Genomic DNA, 21116 nt, shown 5'->3' on the forward strand with positions numbered 1-21116 from the left:
CAAACTTTTGAACGGTAGAGTATGTACAGTATCTATCTTACTTATAACATGTCATACCCTTGAGCTGAGGAGGGTGAAGAGCACATGATCCGGGGTGGTCTGGGCTCTCCACTGCAACACCTCAGACAGGAAGAGGAACTATGGGGGAAAAGGAAGCCTGTGATGATTATTACAAAATCCAAGATATTTAAGTATTTAAGGGAGATTACATGATATTCCCAAAATCTGATTATCATTCAATCAGAAAATAAAATGTTCACATACGAGTAGGACAAACAGGTGGGTGTTAACAAATCTAATTAACCTGATTCAATCTATTGTTTTGCCAAATGCAATATTATAAAACAGACATGACATTTGATTGTAACTCTTAAAACAGGATGCTTTTTTTGCAATTAGCAAGACCTGTTAAAGTCATTAGTAAGCGGTGCTGGTGTTATCTTAAGGTTGCAAGTGAATGCAGTCATGTGTTACCTCATCTCCCAGTGTTATTCTCACATCGGATCGCATTCCTCCTCTTAAAAGCATGAAATAAAACTATTTCCATTCACTCAGCGGGCCTGATTTTCATAGGTATGAATGGATGGAAGCAATGAAAAAACAACAAACAAGCTTTGCGGTGTAAAAATGGAAAATAGTCATGTATGGCTGTGACTCCTTGAGCGGCGCAGATGGCGGAGGTCACATTTGTTGGTGTCAGACAGAGCATACCCATGCAGGGCTGGAAGGGTGTGAAGGAATGAGCGAAAGAGAGAGAGGATGAGGAAGGCATGCAAGAGACAGCAGCCAACAACTGTTGCAGCACTGTGTATGTGTGTGCATATTTAAGCCTGTGCACATGTTTGCTTGAATGTGTGTAAGCATATGTGGTTCGTGTGTGAGGCCGACAGCTGTGCTGCGGTGTATGTGTGTGTTAAGGTTACGGTGTTGTGCACAGCAGACAGGCTGACGGAATAATGGTTGCCATCTTTCAGCCTGAGAAGGCAGTGTAATGATTGTATTGAGGTGGTTGACTGACAGCACAGCAAAACCAAAGACATCAACTCAACACTAACAGCACAAAAAACAACCCAACCAGCCCTCCCAAACAGAGCCCAGCCTGCAATACTTATTCTAATGGAGTATCCTTACTTTAAAAAAAGAAAGAAGAGAGAACGTTTTAGAAGCATAAAACTGTCAAGTTCTGGTTTGGTGACATAATGTTTTAACAGTTTCCCAGAATGCTGTCTGTAGGGGTTGGGTTTGAAACGACTCTGGCTGAGAGGAAGAGGTCTGACAAGCCGTCAGGGGTCAGTTCCTCTACCACAAATCCAGTTGGGACAATTACTGCGTGCCACACGGTGTCCAAAATGAATGCTCGGCGAGCGCCAAATGTGTGTAATAAGTTGGCCGGTAACTTTATAAGAGGCTGCAACTTGTTTAAGTCGAATTGTAAGATTGATCATCTGAGTCCTGCTGATGTAAGTGACACAAGCGATTCAAATCCACACCAGCTATTAAATACAAAACATCTGTTGCGAATCACCCATCGTCAAGAAACTTGGAAATTTTACCATCAGAGGTTTAATTAAGAGGCCTAAAGTTATCCATGTGGTGATACGTGTGGAATATTCCAAACATTAAGCCACCAAAATGAAAACACAGGGAAGAAAATCACAATCTGTCTTCAAGTTTGTGACAGATGCAGGAGAATGAATCATCTCATATATTTCATGCTGAGAAAATGACCAGAGGAAAAAAAACAGTTTGTAAAAAAAAAAAAAAAAAAAAAAACAAGAAAAAGAGAATTTTACTGTCTATCTCTTTTTTCTTTTACATGCATTTTTATTTAAAATACAAAAAATATGCATGTGCTGTTTGCATTTTATTTTGTATTTTTATTTCTATTTTATATTACTTTTATAATAAAATAATTTATTTGTATTACTTTTTATTACACACACACACACACACACACATATATATATATATAATACAAATATTTTGAAAAAAGAAATCGTAACAAAAGAAAAATTGTAATATATAAAATTGTATTTTAAATCAGTAAAACTGCACACACTTAGATATATATGCACACACACACACACACACACGAATTGGAACTACATATTTAATAAAAAAAATATTTGAATGAATATACAAAATATAGTTTTTTAACTGGTAAATATTCTAATGGCCATTTTTTTACTCAGATGCTACATCCTCTAAAAGCAATTATAAAGCACCCTGAGGCAGTTTAATGTATTGCAACGCTGGCATTAAAGACAAATATATGCCAATTTCTGTGCATATTCTTGGCTGGATGGTTTGCTGGAGGTGAGGAATGAGAGGGGAGGGAGAATGAATGAATGGAGTGGCAGATGAAAATCGAGGCCCCATGGTACCACACACACACCTTTCTTGCCTGATCATTGTCTTCGATCTGGCCTAGATCTCTGCCACTGGCCTGAGCGATCCTCTTCCCTGAGACCAGGTTTCCCACCATCACAGAGGCGGGTCCAATCTCTGCAGGACAGAGCAGAGGAAGCACATCACAAACAAGCAGACGACAACACACACAATTTCTGGCACTTCTAATTTCGTACGACATCTGAGGTGACCTTGCCGCAGACAGACCTGGCTGTTTCTGTCTGGGTTTTGGCAGGTTAGTGACGCAGGTGTGAGGGCACATTAGGACGTTACAGGGATGCAGGGAGCCTTCCAAAAACAGCTGCTTGGTCTCCGACAGGTGGATCCCTCCCAGCGGAGTCTTGGGAAGGGTGTTAGCGGGCACCAAAGCCAAACAAAACACCCCCACGTTGTGGATGCTGTCTATCGCCTGCAGAAAGAAACGCATTCGATTGTCAGGTGAGGTTTAAAAATAGACTTCGTAAGAAGCCGAGAAGAGGCTGCCAGCTGAGATCTGATGCAGCCGCTGACCTTTACCGATGCCTTGGGGAGAACCAAATTACCAAATGGGAATTCAGGAAGTGGAAGGAAAAAATACCATATTTGCAAGATTAATGACCTACAACAAAAGAGTGGAATGGAACCGTCTGGGTGGGTGGAAGTGAAGGCCAACCTCCGTGCCTGAATGCATCTTGTTATTTTTACATGCCGGTAAGGACTCGTAAAGTGCTGACAGAAAGTACACAGGTCAGCAATAGCGTGATCTCTAATTCAGTTTGGATGGTGACTGGGGTTACGCAGCGATTAAGGTGACTCCCGCCAGACTGGACGGGAATAGCAAGTCGCCGCTGCCCGAATCGATCGGCAAGGGTGTGTATAAAAAGGACAAATACCTGCAGTACACGGCTCATCCACTGGAAGCTGTCCTCTTCTGTGGAGTCCGGCCGCTGCTCGGCCACGACCACAATTCTCTCGTCATGCAGGACCGTCACAGAAAATACCGCTATCCTGAAGATGGAGATACAGACAGGAGATATCAGACCGACCCCTAAAACATCTCGAACCAGGAACAATTGAACATTATTAAAATGAATATTTAAAAACCAAATAAATTAATAATTATAATATTAATAATGACTTGTTTACATTTATTAATTATTATTCTAACAATGAATAATAATAATAAAAATAGTTAATTATAATGATTAATAATGAATTAGAATTAATTAAAATCACAAATATATAACTTAAGTGATAAACAGCAGTGTTTAATAAAAAATATAATTTTAAAACTACAAAGATGTGTCGCAAAGGATTTTAGGGGACCTGTGAGTCATTTATTTTTAATTGCATTTGAATTACATTTTATGTTTTAACTTTAATTTTAGTTACTTAATTTGAGTCATTTTTATAAATAAATATGTCAATATAGTTTTTATTAAGTATTAGTTTATTTAGTTTTAGTTATACTACGGGGCTGTTGAATGCCTGAATCTGATTGGTTGACGAACGTTCTAAGGTGTGCAATTAATTTCAGGGAAACGCACGGCTAAAGTAGTTTCAGGCAGGTCTTGACCACATTACAGTTCCTTATCACTTTGCCAAATGATTTCAGTTATTTCAAAGGTCCTTACAGCCTACAACAGCAAAAGAACCAAAACCCACGACGACACTGACCAAACAAATAAATATAGTAAACAATAGGATAAAAACAACAAATTATTGCCATGTTTTTGCCACAAAATTAAGTTTTATTATGTACGGAAAGCCCAACTCAAACGCACACACATACAGTACGGACACACACTCGCACAGACACGTGTTGTCAGTGCTGCTCTGATGATTTTATCAGTAAAATAGTTTAGCAACTTAAAAGCTACATGACATTTCTCACTAGAGAGGTAATAATGCTGCTGTTTTTGGAGCAGATAAACGTACAGTTTCGCTGTTAGTAGAGACGCTGCTGCCAAACACTGTTCAGAGACGTACAGACTCTGATAATTCACACACGCTTAATCTCTCTCTCCAATAACTGCATTAGTCTGCCATCTATGGCTCAAGCCTCTGTTACTTTGACGTTTGGAACTGCATTATTTTCTAATAAATCAATGGCCAATCGTCAATTATTCCTTAGTACTTCAACTTAAACTAAACAAAAATGAGAATTGTTGCCTTGGCAACTAGCTGAAATCAAATATTTTTTTATATCTTTTTTATTTCAGTTAATGTTTATTATGTTTCAAGTAATGAAAATGTATTTTTTCCGACTTGACGCGCTATATTATATTATTACTGTAACACATCTGATTTACCACACTGCATAAAGATTTAAGAAAAACTGATGAACAAAACCTGAGGTAATTTCACAGAGGCAACTGAAACAGAACAACTCTACCACAACACGCAGAGTACACGCTCTTGGTCTTGCCGCCCCAGCAGGTGTTAAATCCATTTAATTTGCACTCAGCATGTCCAAAGCAAACAAGCTCATGCGCTATATATACCACACGGTCTTTGATGACGAAGAAGAATATGCTATGTTTGTTTGTTTTGAATGTGTTCTCACCTGCCCCTGTACACAAACTTCATGGGCTCCACTGCTAGCGCTGTGGCGACAATATCGTCAGCGTTGTGTCTCCGTCCACTCACCACCATCAGACCGTCCATCTTTCCAGACACGAACACCAGCCCACCCGGGCCTATGAAACCCAGCAGCCCTGTACGAGTGAAGGGGTACTCGCTGATAGGAGCCCCAGAGCTGCTCATGGGAAAAACCTGACAGCCAACAAAATAAAAGACAAAAATGAAGATCAAACTACACACTTGTAAATTGAATACTGCATAAAAATGTGGAAGTTCACTCTATGGCTATGGAATAGTGGTCTGCATGACTGTGGGATCTGAGGGACACGACACAGCAGGACAAGTTTTAAATTGCGGAGTGTGGATGCGTGAGGGAAGATAGATACTGATATGTGCGCGGGAAGCGGGAGAAAGAAATGACTCGTGGGCTCCCACAAAATATTATTATCTAATAACAACAGTACGTAGAAGTCTGTCACTGGAGATCTGAAGTGCCAAGTGTGTGAAAATGTGAAAAAATAGCCTAGAGACAATGGAACGTGACGGAACTCAACAAGGACCGGGAGTGAAAAATCCACATAGACCTTTTCCTACGGGCTTTTGTGGGCGAGAACAGGATAAAATGTGAAAGTTTAGGGTGGGAACGGGATAAAATATAACATTGTTTTAGTTGCAGTAGCTACGGGATTAAAAAATCCATCCAGCGCAGACCTCTATCATAGAGTCACTTCTCCCCCATTTAACATAACTGATTGGTTGAAAATTGAAACTTTAGATTTAGATTCAAACAGGTGGACTTAATGTAGCACAACAGATTTACAGTACTAAATGACTGAAATCTAGGAAGATTAGCTAAAAATGCCCAATATTTGCCATACATCACTGGCCAAGTTCAAAATGTTGCATTTCAATGATCTGGTATTTTTTTATTTGGAGGCTAGGGTGAAGTTTAATGGTTAAAAAACAATTAAATTAAGTCTATTAATTGTTTTTATAAAATAGTTTTGGATAGTGAATATTTTATAGTTTTGTGTCATTTGGTCACACAATTTTGTCACCTCAGAGTAAAAAAAAGAAATGTACTTCTCAAATTTGAGACTTTTTTTTGTAATTGCAACTTTATAGTGTATCTCACTATATAATACTGTATTTATTTGTATCTCGTACAATTGTGAATTTATATCTCATAATTGCAACATTTTATCTCTTTGCATGACATTATATCTCACATTTTAATACCTCACGACCACCTGTTTTATTTTTATACTCTATGAGGTGAAATCAGGCTTCAGATACCAGACTTTATGTGAAAATGCCCTACCCATTATTTCCGAGCAATTTAAACAAACAAGAAAAGACTGTGATCGGAGCACTTTAACATCAGTTCAAGCAGAGGTCTAGGGGTTGTGGGTAGAAGAATCTACAGCCAGATTGATCTCGCTCTGATAGGACACAAACCTCAAAGGTGTTTTTTGTCATGCCCGAGAGCCCATAATATGACATTCCCGTGGCGATGGAACACACACACAGCTCTCCGATCTCATCTGTTCGGCACAGCTGAGGAACTCCCTCTGGTTTGACCACACACATCAGAGCTGCACATACACAACATCAATAAACACATTACACACTTTATGCAGCAGTAAATACAGCACACAGAGAGAGAGGCGTACACATTACACAACGCCCGTCTTTGATGGCTCTTCTTTAATGCTAAACATACAACAATATTTACATAGGCACATTCGAGACTTGTACATATGTGTACCTCCTGGCATCACAGTGCCCACGTCCTGTACGGTGAGTACGGACAGGCGCTCCTCTGAGTCCACTCTGATGACACCGTAGCTCAGACCCTGCATAGACAGAACTCCTCGACCCGGCGGCTGGTTACTGTCATCTGTAGGCCTAAATTGAGAAATAAAATGCAAGATCAGAGCAATATATGGAATCACGGTTGTGGATCAAGCTTAACAGTGACTTTAATGCAATGTAAACCTGAAAAGGAAGCTGATTGGTCTAACGTGTTTTGATGGACAACCCTAAGTCCCACCAACACATAATGTCCTCTGAAAGACACTCGTCTGAGCTAACAGATATGTTTGGCAAAGTACAGCAGGCTTTATTTGAGCAAAATACATAAAACAGGGTGTGCCGATGCAGTATGCTGGAAATAATAGCTCTGTTCCAAAACTAGTGTGCTGCTTTGCTGTCTCCACACTACATAGGGTGCCTACTAAGGGACCTTACAAGAAACTGATGGGGAACTTGGAATTGGTTGCAACAGCATTTGATTCGCCATTCAATTTTTATATTTAGTAGTTTCGAATATAATGCAAGCATATTTAAAATCAACATTTCTTGCATCTAGAGTGATTTTCCCCCCACAGATCCTCAGGGATTGCCTCTGTAAAGGACATTCAGTCCAAATTAGGTATCTTAGAATGTGACTTTTTTCCCCTGAACAACCGTCGACACGACGGGTGTGTGCATAATGTCGAACTCTTTAAAAAGCTGTCTAAGTTTTGGAACAGAGCAAAAGTGCAGAAATGTTGGACCAATCATCTAGAGCTCTGAAATGAAAATGAGGACGAGGAAGGAAATTATTACCAGAGTGAGAAATATTCTGTGAAACACATGGGCCAAACCAAATGAGTGCAAAGGTTGAAAAATGAGGTTACTACTAGTTTGCTCGGTAAATCCACAAATGACAATGACGTAACTTCTATGATGACAAAAACAGCAGAATTACGTTTTGTTGGTTGCCATTGAAATAACTTTTTCCTCTGACTTCACTAGATGGTGAAGTTTTCTTCTATGACACCAGGCTCTTTTATTAGCTTTCAATTCATTTCACTTTTTGTTCAAATTCATACAAGCTGTTCTCATCCTCAAATTTGTCATGAGAGAGAAGGTCTGTTAAAACGTCCAGCGATGGAGTTAATCCTGTGGAATGAAAACCATATGCTCTGCGCTCTGTCACGAGTTTGATTCGGTCACATAGCAAAGATGTCAGGACTATTCAGGGCTGTAATTATGGAGGCAGCCTAAAAAAAACATTATTTTCTTGTAAATGGTTTAGGAAAATTGCATTGAAGGCATACGCAGACTTCGGTAAAGCTCTCTCGGTGAACCATTAGCTTTCAATCTGTCTGTCTAACCAACAGGAAAATGTTAGTGTCCATATTTCCATCATTTTTCAGAATCTTTTAGAATACGAAACTCATAAAAGGGACAGAAAGATCTGAATGTTCTGGAAGGAAGTTTACAGGGTGAGAAAGTGGTCAATGTGTCAGCACTCCTCTCACCTCCTGATGGCAACGGTTAGGGCTTCAGCTGAGCTGGCACATGGACAGATGACCTCTGGACGTAGACCTTTACTCTGGAAGACATTGAGGAACGCGTCACATGATGAGATGGACCCTGCAGAGAAAGGAAGAGAACATTACGTACTATAATGTGAGGCCTGTCTCATATAACATTTTAAACAGGTCATACTTTAAGAAGTATCCTAAAATTGTAGGGTACAATGGGGAAAAGAGCTCTTGAAGGGAGAGTTCAATAAAAAACATCCAGTTTAAAGGGGCCATATCATATAGTATTGTAGCATTTCAGTTTTCCTCCTGAAGACCACTTATGCTAGTTTAAGTTTTTTGCACCAAAAAAGTTTTCCATGACCAGCCTTAAGGCCTTTTTATGCTTCTGCGTCGAATCGACGGGGTACCCCCGCAGACCCTTCTGCGTCGACGCGAACCCCTCTCCGCCCCCTCCGCCGTAGCTCGACGTGCACCTCCAAAAAATTGTAACTACGCGTCGAGGCGACGCAGACCATAAGGGCTGTGATACCGCCCCCCTAGCGTTCTCGCGGTGAAATGCACCGCGATGCAACACAACCCGACACAGAACCATAAAACGGCCACGACGCCGTAGGAGTAACGGCGTAGCTACGGCGTGGAGTTGACGCAGAAGCATAAAAAAGGCTTTAGAATTAAACAGATTGAAGCTTTGAAGACTGAAGAACAGATTGTACCTTTATGATTTCTATTTGTAAATAACTTCTATTGTGATTGTTTACATTTTGTCTACCCAATGAGTAAAATTACAGAATACATTTGAATATATAAATCTGGGTGTTCATGTTTTAATGTAATACTTCATGCAAAAAAAAAAAAAAAAAAAAGGAAATTATATATATATATATAAATATACATATACACATTTTCTCTAAAACTATCATTATTGCAATACATTAAAATAAATGTACCGGTAAGAAACTAAAAATCTAATTTCTCATTACAGTAATGTAACATTTTTGTTAAATTAAGTACAACAAAGACTATGATATGATTTATATATGATTTTTCATTAAAACAGTTAGTGATAATTAAAACATTATTAGTGTAAAAATAGGCTTTGTTTTCTTTTTTTACATATATTTTGGTCAGAAACTTGTGGCTCACCAGGTTTCTCACCATTTATACCAGTATATGATCATACAAAACTTCACATCCCTAGAGATCAGTTTCCTGCAGAAAATTCCTTTGTTTTACAGCCTACAGAAGTTAATAAAAAGTTAATTCATAATAATATTACAAGATGTTTTGACCAATTTGCAGTGCTGTGCACAACACCAATCATGGCTACGCTCACTGTTTGGAAACGGCAACTTTACTCATGGTATGGACCTAAATAAAGTTATTGTTATTGAAATGTTTTTAGTAAAACAGTAAGGTTTATATATAAAAACAGTAAGGTTTATATATAAAAAAATAATAAAATAAAAAAAGGTTACGGACCCCTGTTCTAAAGCCTTTTCTCTCTTTTTTTCATTTGAATTGAAATATGAGTTTTTGTGAGATTCACACAAATGTTCTTTGACTAGAAAGGAAATGTTCTTTGACTTGACATTTTCAGCTATGTCTACACAGTACATCAATCCATTCATCTCAAAACACCAAGAAAAAAAACATTGTATGACCCCTTAAAACCCTTTTACATCTTGAATATTCCATCAGAAACACGTTTACTGTAGGGGCATTTGCATTGGCATTTGAATGACACAGGCAGCAGAAGGAATGTTTTGTCCTTCAGTGTGTCCATTTGTGTATTATGTGTCTGTATACATCAGGAAAATGGCTTCTGGGCATCATCTATCCTGACTCATCTCTTCTGTGAGTTATAATCCCAGAGGGCATATATGAGTGCATACATTTATATTGGACACTTATGAATGATGCTTTTAGCTTTTTTCAGGTTGCTGGGTATGTAAACAGCTCCTTAAACCTCGGTTTGTTTCCAGTCAGAGGAGTATTTCAAGAAACAAACAGGTGTGAGAGGTGTTAAAGGTGGAAGGGAAAGGAAGAGTTAATAAAAGGAGAGAAAGCTCACATGGGTTGGATCCGTCGGCCACCACCAGCATGCGCAGGGAGCTCAGGTTGATGTCTCTCTGATCTCGGTGAGCGACTAGAGCCCAGTGCATATCCCTGGACTTGACACAAGCCACTTTACCTACACACAAACACACAAATTTACTACAAAAATCACATGAATGGCCATATTAGACGCATACAAAACTGTATCAAAGAGCATTGTCACGTCATTATGACTAATTCACAAAACACATTTCTGAGTAAACCTTTAAATGGTCCCAATGAGGGTTTTTACAACTGATTTATTCAGACATTTTTCCCGTTCATGTTTCATGAAAACCTACCAGTAAGATTAAAGATTAAGACTGAAGTCTATTCATATCAAGTCTAAGCACACAAATATATATATATTTTAAAACAAAACAATGCATACACATATTCCTCAACATAAAGTCGTCAAAAGTGATTCCCAGAGGAGATATTTGACCCTTTAAGTTTGATTAAATCATCAAAATATGAGGAAAATATTTAATATTTTTTAAACGTATGAGGGAAGAACAAAACGCTAAACTTGGTTTAGGTATTTATAAAAATTAAAATAAAATAAAAAAAGTTCACAGAAAAAAGCATACAGTACATTGAATACAACATAATCAGTTATTAATATTTTGTTGATTCTGTCTTGTTTTTGCATGCGTTTATAATTTCTTTGTATGACTGCCTGGCCAAAAATGATGTCCGCACAATGGGTGTAATAATATGTTGTTATAAGGACTTGATGTAAACATTTTTGGTGATAAAAATCAGTCATATCTGACCGGGTGTAAAATTTTGATTTGGTGTAAAAAAATAAATCAAATAAAAAGTCTGACAGACCTTTATATTGACACACTTTCTGGATCCAGGACAGAGGGTTGACTTTCATCAGTGAGTATGGGATGCTGATTACATGCATCATGTTCATGACACTCTGGGGAAACAGGAAGTGACAAATTACCACCCTGAATGTGTAACATATGATCTATTGTTTACATAATTTTTTTCCAGAAGTATGACTTACAGTTAGGATTCCATGCCACAAACCCACATCCTTTTTAAAATCCAATACATTCACTATGATTTCAGCTGAAAGACAAAAAGAGAAGATAGATTTACAATATTATTGTCAGAGAAGGACTGACCTAGAGGTATACTGTGGTGTGTGTGTGTTCTTGTGGGACTCACCCTCTGTGTATCCACAAGACTGCGTTAGGGCCTGGCAGTGTGTAAGAAGTGCAATCCGTGTCACTGTCACGCCCAAAACACTCCCATCTTTACAGGTCTTATACTGTAAAACAATAAACAGTGTCATACTGGGCAATCATTAACAAAAATTAATACATCAAATCCCTTTACAAACACAGTTAGCATGGCCGTTAATGCACTACTGTAAGAGTGAACGTAAAGAAACCTGTGAAGAACCTGTCCAAGTCATACTGTATTTCAACTTTTAGGACAATTTAATGAAATCTTCCCGACAATTCTTTAAAAAAAAAAATTTTATTCATATTTTTTTACTTTTAATAATGCTTTTTTCATACTATATAATCAAAACATTTGCTTGATAATTGGAATTGATAATGGTAATTGGAGAAAATGTCCTCATTTTAATAATAATACCTTTTCCATATTATCTAAATAAAAATTCGCTCTTTTTTCTTCCCAGTAATTATAAATGGGTAAAAATTTGCTATTGTGAATAATATATATTTTTATAATAATATTATTAATATACAAATTTGATATTTTTGTGATAATTGAGGAAAAATATATATTTGTTTAATTTTTCTTAATTTTTAATAATCTTACTTTCAAATTACATAATTAATGAGATTTGTTGCTTTACAGTAATAAGAATTGAGGGGGAAATGTGCTGTATTGTTATAAAGATAACGTTCACTATGCCAAAATCGTAATGGTCCTAAAAAAGGCTTAGTTTCCTTTAAGTAAAATATAATTTCATATTTTTCTTTTGATTTTAGTAGTGAAGTGTCTTCTTCTGTACATGTTTGTCATACTGTACTGAAAAGGCGTGCAGTAAAACAGAAATCAAACATCGGCCCAGCACCGTGGACATCTGACACCCAGCCACTTTGCACAGACTCTCAGATTTCTGGGATCTGGTGAGGAACATTGAGACAGCTCACTCAAAACTGGTTCAATAACATGAGACCACCCCCACTCCATCTACCAGCATCTCCTACAAGAGTCCTGATTCACAATTAAACAAACATTAATCATTTATCATCCATTATCCAGCGACTCTCTAATGGAGGCAGCTGTGCCCAGCATGCTGATAGGAAATATTGATTTCTGTGGCTCGAGACATAGAATATCTACCAATCAGATATCATAAAACAATTAAAGTGGCTGGTGGGTGCAGCATATGGAAAAACAATCCCAGACTGTTGGGTTTCCACTTCGGGAAAATGTTTTTGTGTGTACGGCCGTTAAAATAATTTGAATAAACTGATATTTCCATAACGGTCATTATTCCATGGTCGTTAGCCCACCTCTATGTAGGCGGTGTCGTTATTTGCATCTTTGATGTGAGGGAACCAATCACGTGGTGGCTTGGACAGGTGTTTGGATTCCGTGACGAACCATAGCAGCTTTGGCCATCCTGATGAGTGGGTGGGACCAAACAGAGAGAACACATAAATATTCATACCAATCTATTAATATTCATGCAGCTTGATGAGTCAACCATGACTATCATTACCATTATTAGTAGTGATTATCATTCAAAAGAATGATAGTGAGTGATTAGGGGGACTGGGTAAATGACTATGTGCGTCAGGATGAGAGTAACTCCGTCTTTTCTCTGTCTTGGGGTAAATGACTATCCTCTCAGGACTTCTTAATCATTACAACAATATCACAGAGTCATTACCTCTACATTTTCTATTTATACCTTCTCTCGTCTTACTGCGGCCCAGACAGGGCAAAAAATGCTGACTGCTAGCATTCTGGCTCATATAACATCACACGCATGATACGGCCCATCATGCTCTTGATGTTTGCTCGCCGGTCCACACAGATTCGGACTATTTTAATATATTTCAATTTTTTAATTTATTCCTGTGATGGCAAAGATTAATTTTCAGCATCATTACTCCAGTCTTCAGTGTCACATGATCCTTCAGAAATCATTCTACTATGCTGATTTGGTTCTCAAGAAACATTCTTATTATTATAAATGTTAAAAATACTTGTGCTACACATCATTTTTTCAGGATTCTTTGATGAATAGAAAGGTGAAAAACTGTATATATTTGAAACAGAATTTTTTTTATGGGACAGTTTACAAACTGTGGTTGGTGGTTAACATGTCAATCAGATGGTCTCTTCCAGTCTAAGTCGGTGGTTCTTGGCCATATTTAGCTGAAAAGAGGACTAGACTTATGCTTATATTCTGGCTACATGCCACTATACATCACTTTTGGAGTTGTGTATTAACGCACTGACCTTTGAACTGTGGTATTTCCCCAGTGGGTCCTTTCGGAAGGCCTTTGTGGCAAGCGTCACTGGTCAGAGCGACGGTAACCCCACAACTGCCCAGGAGAAAACCAATCTGCTGACTTCCTGCATCCTAATATTCACACACACACACACACACACACACACACACACACACACACACACACACACACACACACACACACACACACACACACACACACACACACACACACACACACACACACGCACACACGCACACACACGCACACACACACGCACACACACGCACACACACACACAGAAAGAGATAGGCTAAGACCAACTAACATCCATCATCAGTACAGCAGCAAAATACACTGCAGGGGAGGTGACGGCCTACTTATTACAGACAGCACACTGAGAAATTATGTTTACCCATAATACCTGAATATCTCTTTTATCTTTGATGGATAATCATGCAAATACCATGGTATTTGAATATGGTAATCATTAGTGTCATGGCATTAGCAATCTATTTCCTTATAAAATGCCTAGCTTGAATGAAATGTAAGTGGCTTTGAATAAAAGCATCTGCCAACTGCATAAATGTAAATGAAAATTATATTATCATCGGACACAATCACTGCATCATGGTTCTCCCACAGAAGTTTTTCTGTAAGGCTTTTGCTGTGCTATAAGTACAAAAATGCAGAAAAACACATAGCTGCTATTGGACTGGACAGAAGTTTATTGGTTTCCTAAGTGCACTGCATGCAGAGGAAGCCAGAGAGTGTTCTGCCAGTTTCCAGGTCCTTTCCTGGAATTTTTGGACTGATGATCAGGCTGACTCTTGCCAAAGCTGCTCTCCTCCTCTACTTCGACCACTAAAATTCGACATACGTATCTGAGGCAATACCTCAACCTCGAGGGGTTTGTGCTGATACATTCAGCCTGACATACTGAAAAGATAACGGATCTCAAAATAGACATGGAGCTGGAGAGCGAGACACTGCAATATTTACAAGGTCAAATTTCCAGAAGGCCTTTGTAATACGTTAACATTAAACATGAATAATAAACAAATATTAATATTTTGCGCCGTAAAGACTGTTAGGTTGGCACTCGATAGTGTGAATCCATGCTGAGAAGAAAGATCTGCAGGGGAGGATTGTGTGTAGGTAGGAACCATAACTTGTTACGGTGTCAAAAATGCAGACCTGAAGGCTTTAAGAATGTGACATTCATTCATGAACTCTCATGGTGGTATATTTAGTCTCACCTTTCGGGTAAGTGGCACTTCGATAGGTACAGGCACCACCTCTGCCAGAAGGCAGCCGTAAAAGGCGACCATAAAGGCGGCGGGATCGTTGTTGGGGAACACAAGAGCCACCTGCTCGTGGAGTGATAAGAGAGGAAAGGTGTCAGACTTCAGACACGAGCGTATGCTAATCTGACAGGGACATGCTTTAAAGCCGAGGCATGTGGCAGGAAACGACACTGTCATTAATGGAATGTTCTGGATTCAAAACAAGTTATGCTCTATGTTCAGCATCTGCGGCATGTTGACGATTACCACAATCATTTTGATTCGTCCCTCGTTATGTTAAAACAGACAAAATTGCACATACGTCGATATAATGGAAGTCTATTTGGCAAGGCATTCCAGAGGGTTTCAAAGAAGCTCGAATTGTGTGTCATTTTGCTAAAGCGCTTTAATTCTGTTTTTTTTTTATTAAGTTGTCTAAATCATCCTTTTACCAGTGTATGCTACTATTTACACTGTAAAAAGTGAATACAAGCAGATTTAAAAGTTACTTCTCGTATTAAAACATTTAATAATTTTTTAGTTTTAACATTTAACTTGTTAATTTAAAAAAAGGTGTATTTTAGCACTCAAACCTTGCCTCATAGATGTTCATTAGTGTACACACAATATTTGTTTATATTAAAAAATTTGAATATAAAATTTCAAAACATGTATTGAACTTGCAATTTTCCTCTAATGTGGGGATCTGGTTCTAATAGGTTCAGTCACACTCACCCGGTCTCCTGGTCGGACCATTGGTTCCTGTTTTGTGCCCAGTTTGTGGAGGATGTTGTACGCTACTTTGATGCTCCGAGACCAAAGTTTACCTGTGTAGAAGGAAGAACAGAAGAAACTGTCTTTTATGGGGTCAGTTCACCAAAAATGCCTTTTAGTTTAAGGTTTTTAAAAGAATTACTGTATCTTATGCTCACCAAGGCCGAAGTTACTTTAATATAGAGTAATATTGTGATTTTTTTTATGCAATAAAAGTCCTTTGTAACACTATAAATGCCATTAATCTAATTTGTGATCAATTTAATGCATCCTTGCTGAATACAAGTATTAATTTCTTTCAAAAAATTCCTAAACTTTTGAACGGTAGAGTATGTTGCACCAAGTTTGACGTGAATGCGCCATTGGTTGTTGCATCTCTTAACCAAGAACCGACAGTTTGAATAAATGTATATGGAAGTGAAAATGAGATTAAAGGCAAAGAGGGATTTTCCGGGAATAATGAAGTCAGTTCCCTTGTGGTCCTGCCACAAAGCTATCGTATGTCATATGGAGTAATTTTATGGTGCATAAGAAAACTAAGCTCTACATTCGGAAAACTGTGAAATAGAGAAAGAGAAAAAAGTGAAAAGATTCCACACACTGAAGGGCAAGCGAAGGACAAACATGGACCGAGACCAAATGGCCAAATTTCTCAAAGTTTAAGCATCTGGATGAGTCACACACAGGGCGTTTCAGAATTTCATCTTCTCTGTCCTGCTGAATTTTTGACCTGCTGTTATCAGGATTTAACTCATGGCTATGCAGCCCCCGTGAAAGCAAAACGGTGCGCATGAGATAGTGATCTCGCTCTGCGTCTGCGTTCTGTGGAAAGTTAATTACTCTTTTGATTTGAGCGAGGATTTTAACGAGCTGAGGAGGAGGGTGATATTCCTCGGTGAGCTCTGGGGGGGAGGGGGGTTGTTAATGCGCCACACAAACAGCCATTGCCATTCATTTTCTGGCTCACATTGCAAACTGTCTGAGTGGCAGTGAAGGTTGTCTGTTGGTCAGGGTTTTGAGCGTCCTGATGATGATTGTGTGTGTGTGTGTGTGTGTGTGTGTGTGTGTGTGTGTGTGTGTGTGTGTGTGTGTGTGTGTGTGTGTGTGTGTGTGTGTGTATAAAGATGAAGAAATTATGATGCTCAGGTGGCTTAATGATCGTTTTCAATTTTCAGAAAAAAGAAAAGAGGAAATGCCAATCCATTACAGCAGACACACACACTGCAAACCCTTCCTCACACTCTCACCAGTGATGTGCAGGATCCTCATCGAGTAAAATCAGCTGAGAGACTGAGACCTCACACCACACACACACACTACACAACACAAAAAAGCCCTATAATGACCTTCCTCTCATGTCGGAGCATAAATAAACAAGGAGACAAAATTTCTGTTACTATAAAATGAACGGATATATATGTATATTTAGAGCTCTATTTTCACACTTAAAAATGCCAATGCATTAATGCAAAAATATCAAAACAAGTGGCATCTGCATACAAATTATGCTTTTCTCAGAACTAACTAGATTTTCTGAATAAAAAGACTTGTAAAGTGTTTGTGATATTTCTTTCAAATAAATAGAGCTACTTTGTTTGACATATAATACATATTTTGTTAAAAATATAAGAATATAAAAAATATAAATAAGAATAAAATAAAATAAGACATTTATGCATTAAGCATGACTTAAGTGTTAAAATACTTTTCGGGGTCACTGTATCAGACTGTGTGGTCCCAAATAATACTATGAAATATGAAAGAGTTTATGAGTATGAAAAGTATCACATATTATATGATTCTGCTCTAATATATTATTATTTTGTTCTAGTATGTTTGTATGCAGATGTTGGTCATTATATGTATGGCTGTAGTTAAATATGGTTATATTACCATAAGTAAGGACGTAGAGGGGTTTGCCGTTGGTGTCCATGGTGGTCAGGCAGGGCGCTTTGGGCGAGATGGTCCCCCAGCGTTGCAGTGCAGCTTCCAAAGATGGTGGCCAATTAGTAACCACTCCCAGCGGTTCCCCTCGAATAGCGATCATCTGAGCGCCCTCCGGCCGTGGCTGGTTGGGGTCAGGCTGCTGGACTGAATGAAACCAGATGGAAGGGGCAAAACATGGCCATTTAGGAGGCAAAAAATCATCCATGTTTTAGCAAATTGGTTCAATGAACAGTGAATCCTTAAATCAACGGTTCATTTGAATCATCAGTCATCACTAGTGCTTTTGTCAAGACATTTATTTAAATGCTGATGTTCATTACAATGTTTTCAGTTAGCTGACTTACTGTAGCTGATTTGGCTGGTTGATTCAACCAAATAATTAAAAACAACCGATTCAAAAGATTGTTTTGTTTGCGAATCAGGCATAATTATGTGTGTTTGTTTATAAGAATAGCTGGAAAAAAAACTGTGAAACTGTGATAATGAGTCAAACACTCACCTTCTAGGAGCTCTTCGAAATCATCAACAAAAAACTCTCGAAGCGGAGGTCGTCTGGGCTGCTTTAGTGTGTTCACAAGTTGCTGGATTTTAGCTGAAACACGACTGCTAACAGGGACTCCTATGAAGCACATATACATGTTAATGCACAAAAACACACAAACCTTGACAAAAAAAAATAAAGGAATATTATCACTCATACATAAATACAATTTTCCTGAATCTGCCTGAATGAGCCTATAAACACACGCACACAAGGCTGTCTGGGTCTAAACGACTAGCCGTAAACGGATTAGATGGACGGCTGAATGTGCACAATGAAGATGTTTCAAATCCCCACTGTTGTGTATACTTCCGTATCAAACACCCCAATTTTCATCTTACCCCTAACAAATCAATTTTACAAACATTTTTGATTAATGGCTCTGACAGATGCAGTCAAATCCAGCCTTCAGGGGCGTCCCCAAGAGATCACATTAAAGCGTAATAATATAAGAGTGGGATCAATGCCCTCAATCACAGCTTCATTACAGAGGATCCATCAGAGCAGATATCACAGACTGTGTCTATTATATCCAGGGCTTACATGCATGATACATGATATATATATATATATATTTCATTTTATATCAGATTTTTAGTAATTGAAATATATATATATTTCAATACATATATCAATATATATTTCAATTACTGAAAATCATTTAATAAAAACATTTTGGTGTACATGATGCTTTAAGTATCATGAACTAACAGTAAACAATACTTTTATAGTATTTATACCAGCTACCGCCACTGTGTCCTTAACCCCAGGTTGCTGCAGGGGGACTATATGCAAGTTGCTCTGCATAAAACTATCTGCCAAAATAAATATGATTAGGGTGGAAGAGAAATGCTAGATGGGTTGTCAAAATGATTGAGGAAAATGACTCATGTAAATCTTTCAAAGCTCATTGTAATGTTTGAAATGAAAACGTCATTACGGCCTCTAAAACCTCACTCCTTTTCTTTCACACACATTATTGTGCCCTCACCATCTCCGGTCTCCATGAGTTCGGCGTTGCCATATTTGGGAGTGGTCCGGGGTACGGTGGACACCTGTGGCCTCTCAACCTGAACGGGATGTTCGGAGGTGTAGGTGGTGACGTCCGGAGGGGCTGAGTGATTCTCTGGATTTGGGAATATGAGGACGAACCAAAATGCAGGATGAGAAACTCTAGCTTAAACTGTTTTAGAGGATGGAAATGGTTATAATATATATTGACCAGAAAATGACCAACTTGAACCAGCCGTAAACCAACTATCATGTTCCATAAATGTATATCTGGTTCAAATTGGTCATTTGTTAAACAATCTATATTATACATTGAATAACCAATCCAACTGCCAGCCCTAACCACCTATAAACCAGCTGACAACTTTTTTTGCAGCAAATAACCAACTATCATATTCCAAAAAAAAACGTTTGACCTGGATTGACTAGAAGGATTTCAGTCCTACCTGACTTTGATAAAGAGCCCTGACACACTTGGCACATTGGGACTTGGCACTAACCCTTACAGTTAAAAGGAAGAGGGTGGGAGGCATACAGGAAGTGATTTTGTGGAAAACATGCACATGTCTCCGAAAGGGAGAGACGGATGGAACGCAAGAGACACAGAGGAGAGCTTTTTCATCCTTTCCTTAATTACAGTCCCTTTTACTTCCACTCGGTGAGTCCGCTGGGCTTCTCTCTCGCCGTTCACCCACCCTCTCAGATCATAAATTCTCAGCTGTCTGCGGCCTCTTTCTCATTCCCCTCAGCTCGCTCCTAAAACGTCTCTTTCGCATTCGGTGCCCTTGGCTGCCACATATTACCATTATGATATTCCTACAGAGTTTGTGTCGTCTAACGTCAAGTAAATAAATGTCACTTTCCTTTTTTGTACGATTTCAGATGGCAGATGTCAGTGGGTGAGCCTTTCACTAAAAGCACATAAAGTGTCACAAGTTTCCTACCATTTCATCCCGTGCTCCAATCAAGCCGTTCAGAGAGAAATAACCGGCCGTGTGTAATTTCGACACCGGGAACGAGGAGAATGCCAATGAGGCAGCACTATTTCTCTTCCACCATAAAACACGCAAAATGGCCCTAACAGAAACGTCCACTGTGATCAAGGACGACACGGTCCAAGGCTTTTAGCTGCTTAGCTTTAGTTCAGCATAGATGGTTTTCAATGTAATGAAACTTTATGCAGACCCTGAGTTTGTATCTGACTGATATATGATACACTAATATCAGAGTGGTATTATTCAATGCATTACTTATATACAGTAGAGAAACTGTTACTTTACAGCTCTATTCATAAATCATTTTGTTTCTGACCTGTATTATCATGTATAAATATAAAATGAAGTAGTCATTAATCTGGTAGAGATAAGTCAACAGAATGAACGTGATTAAGCGAGATGCCTCCTGTCTGAGGAATCGTGCCAAGCACAAAAGGGGATTGTGATGAAGGATGTGACTAAGGAAGGGCACGACCCCTAGACCGGGCTTCCACCCACCATCAGTACTAAGTGTCTCTACTGCTACTCCCCCTCATCTCCAGGAGGGCTGGGTAAAAATATTGATGTGACTACCAGTGCAGCTCAATTCACGATTGAATGATCTTATGAGCCTGTTCTTTTAAAACATCCAACATTTTAGATTTTACCAGTGTAGTCGGATTCTTGAACAAAAGACTCTGAATCAGTTCCCTTTAGTGAATCAGTAACACAACATTAACAGT

General features: G+C 38.6%; 1 protein-coding gene across 12 annotated transcripts in view; it reads right to left on the bottom strand.

The window, feature by feature from the left end:
- dip2ca (disco-interacting protein 2 homolog Ca) overlaps window positions 1–21116 on the bottom strand; it is a 93672-nt gene that overhangs the window by 13544 nt on the left and 59012 nt on the right. For 8 of the 12 annotated variants that reach the window (XM_079601029.1, XM_079601020.1, XM_079601019.1 and 5 more), the window contains 19 exons: window positions 19380–19514; window positions 18347–18466; window positions 17794–17991; window positions 15862–15953; window positions 15100–15210; window positions 13848–13971; window positions 12893–13002; window positions 11565–11667; window positions 11401–11465; window positions 11217–11310; window positions 10360–10479; window positions 8280–8394; window positions 6740–6879; window positions 6430–6566; window positions 4955–5163; window positions 3282–3396; window positions 2617–2818; window positions 2396–2505; window positions 58–138 (listed from right to left, as the gene is read on the bottom strand). In XM_079601029.1, the coding sequence (XP_079457155.1) occupies window positions 58–138; window positions 2396–2505; window positions 2617–2818; window positions 3282–3396; window positions 4955–5163; window positions 6430–6566; window positions 6740–6879; window positions 8280–8394; window positions 10360–10479; window positions 11217–11310; window positions 11401–11465; window positions 11565–11667; window positions 12893–13002; window positions 13848–13971; window positions 15100–15210; window positions 15862–15953; window positions 17794–17991; window positions 18347–18466; window positions 19380–19514 (2381 nt within the window). The remainder of the gene's footprint in view (window positions 1–57; window positions 139–2395; window positions 2506–2616; window positions 2819–3281; window positions 3397–4954; window positions 5164–6429; window positions 6567–6739; window positions 6880–8279; window positions 8395–10359; window positions 10480–11216; window positions 11311–11400; window positions 11466–11564; window positions 11668–12892; window positions 13003–13847; window positions 13972–15099; window positions 15211–15861; window positions 15954–17793; window positions 17992–18346; window positions 18467–19379; window positions 19515–21116) is intronic. The other 4 variants (XM_079601021.1, XM_079601026.1, XM_079601025.1 and 1 more) reach the window with 1 other exon arrangement.

This window comes from Phoxinus phoxinus (assembly GCF_949152265.1).
Source record: "Phoxinus phoxinus genome assembly, chromosome: 24".
Taxonomy (NCBI): Eukaryota; Metazoa; Chordata; class Actinopteri; order Cypriniformes; family Leuciscidae; genus Phoxinus; species Phoxinus phoxinus.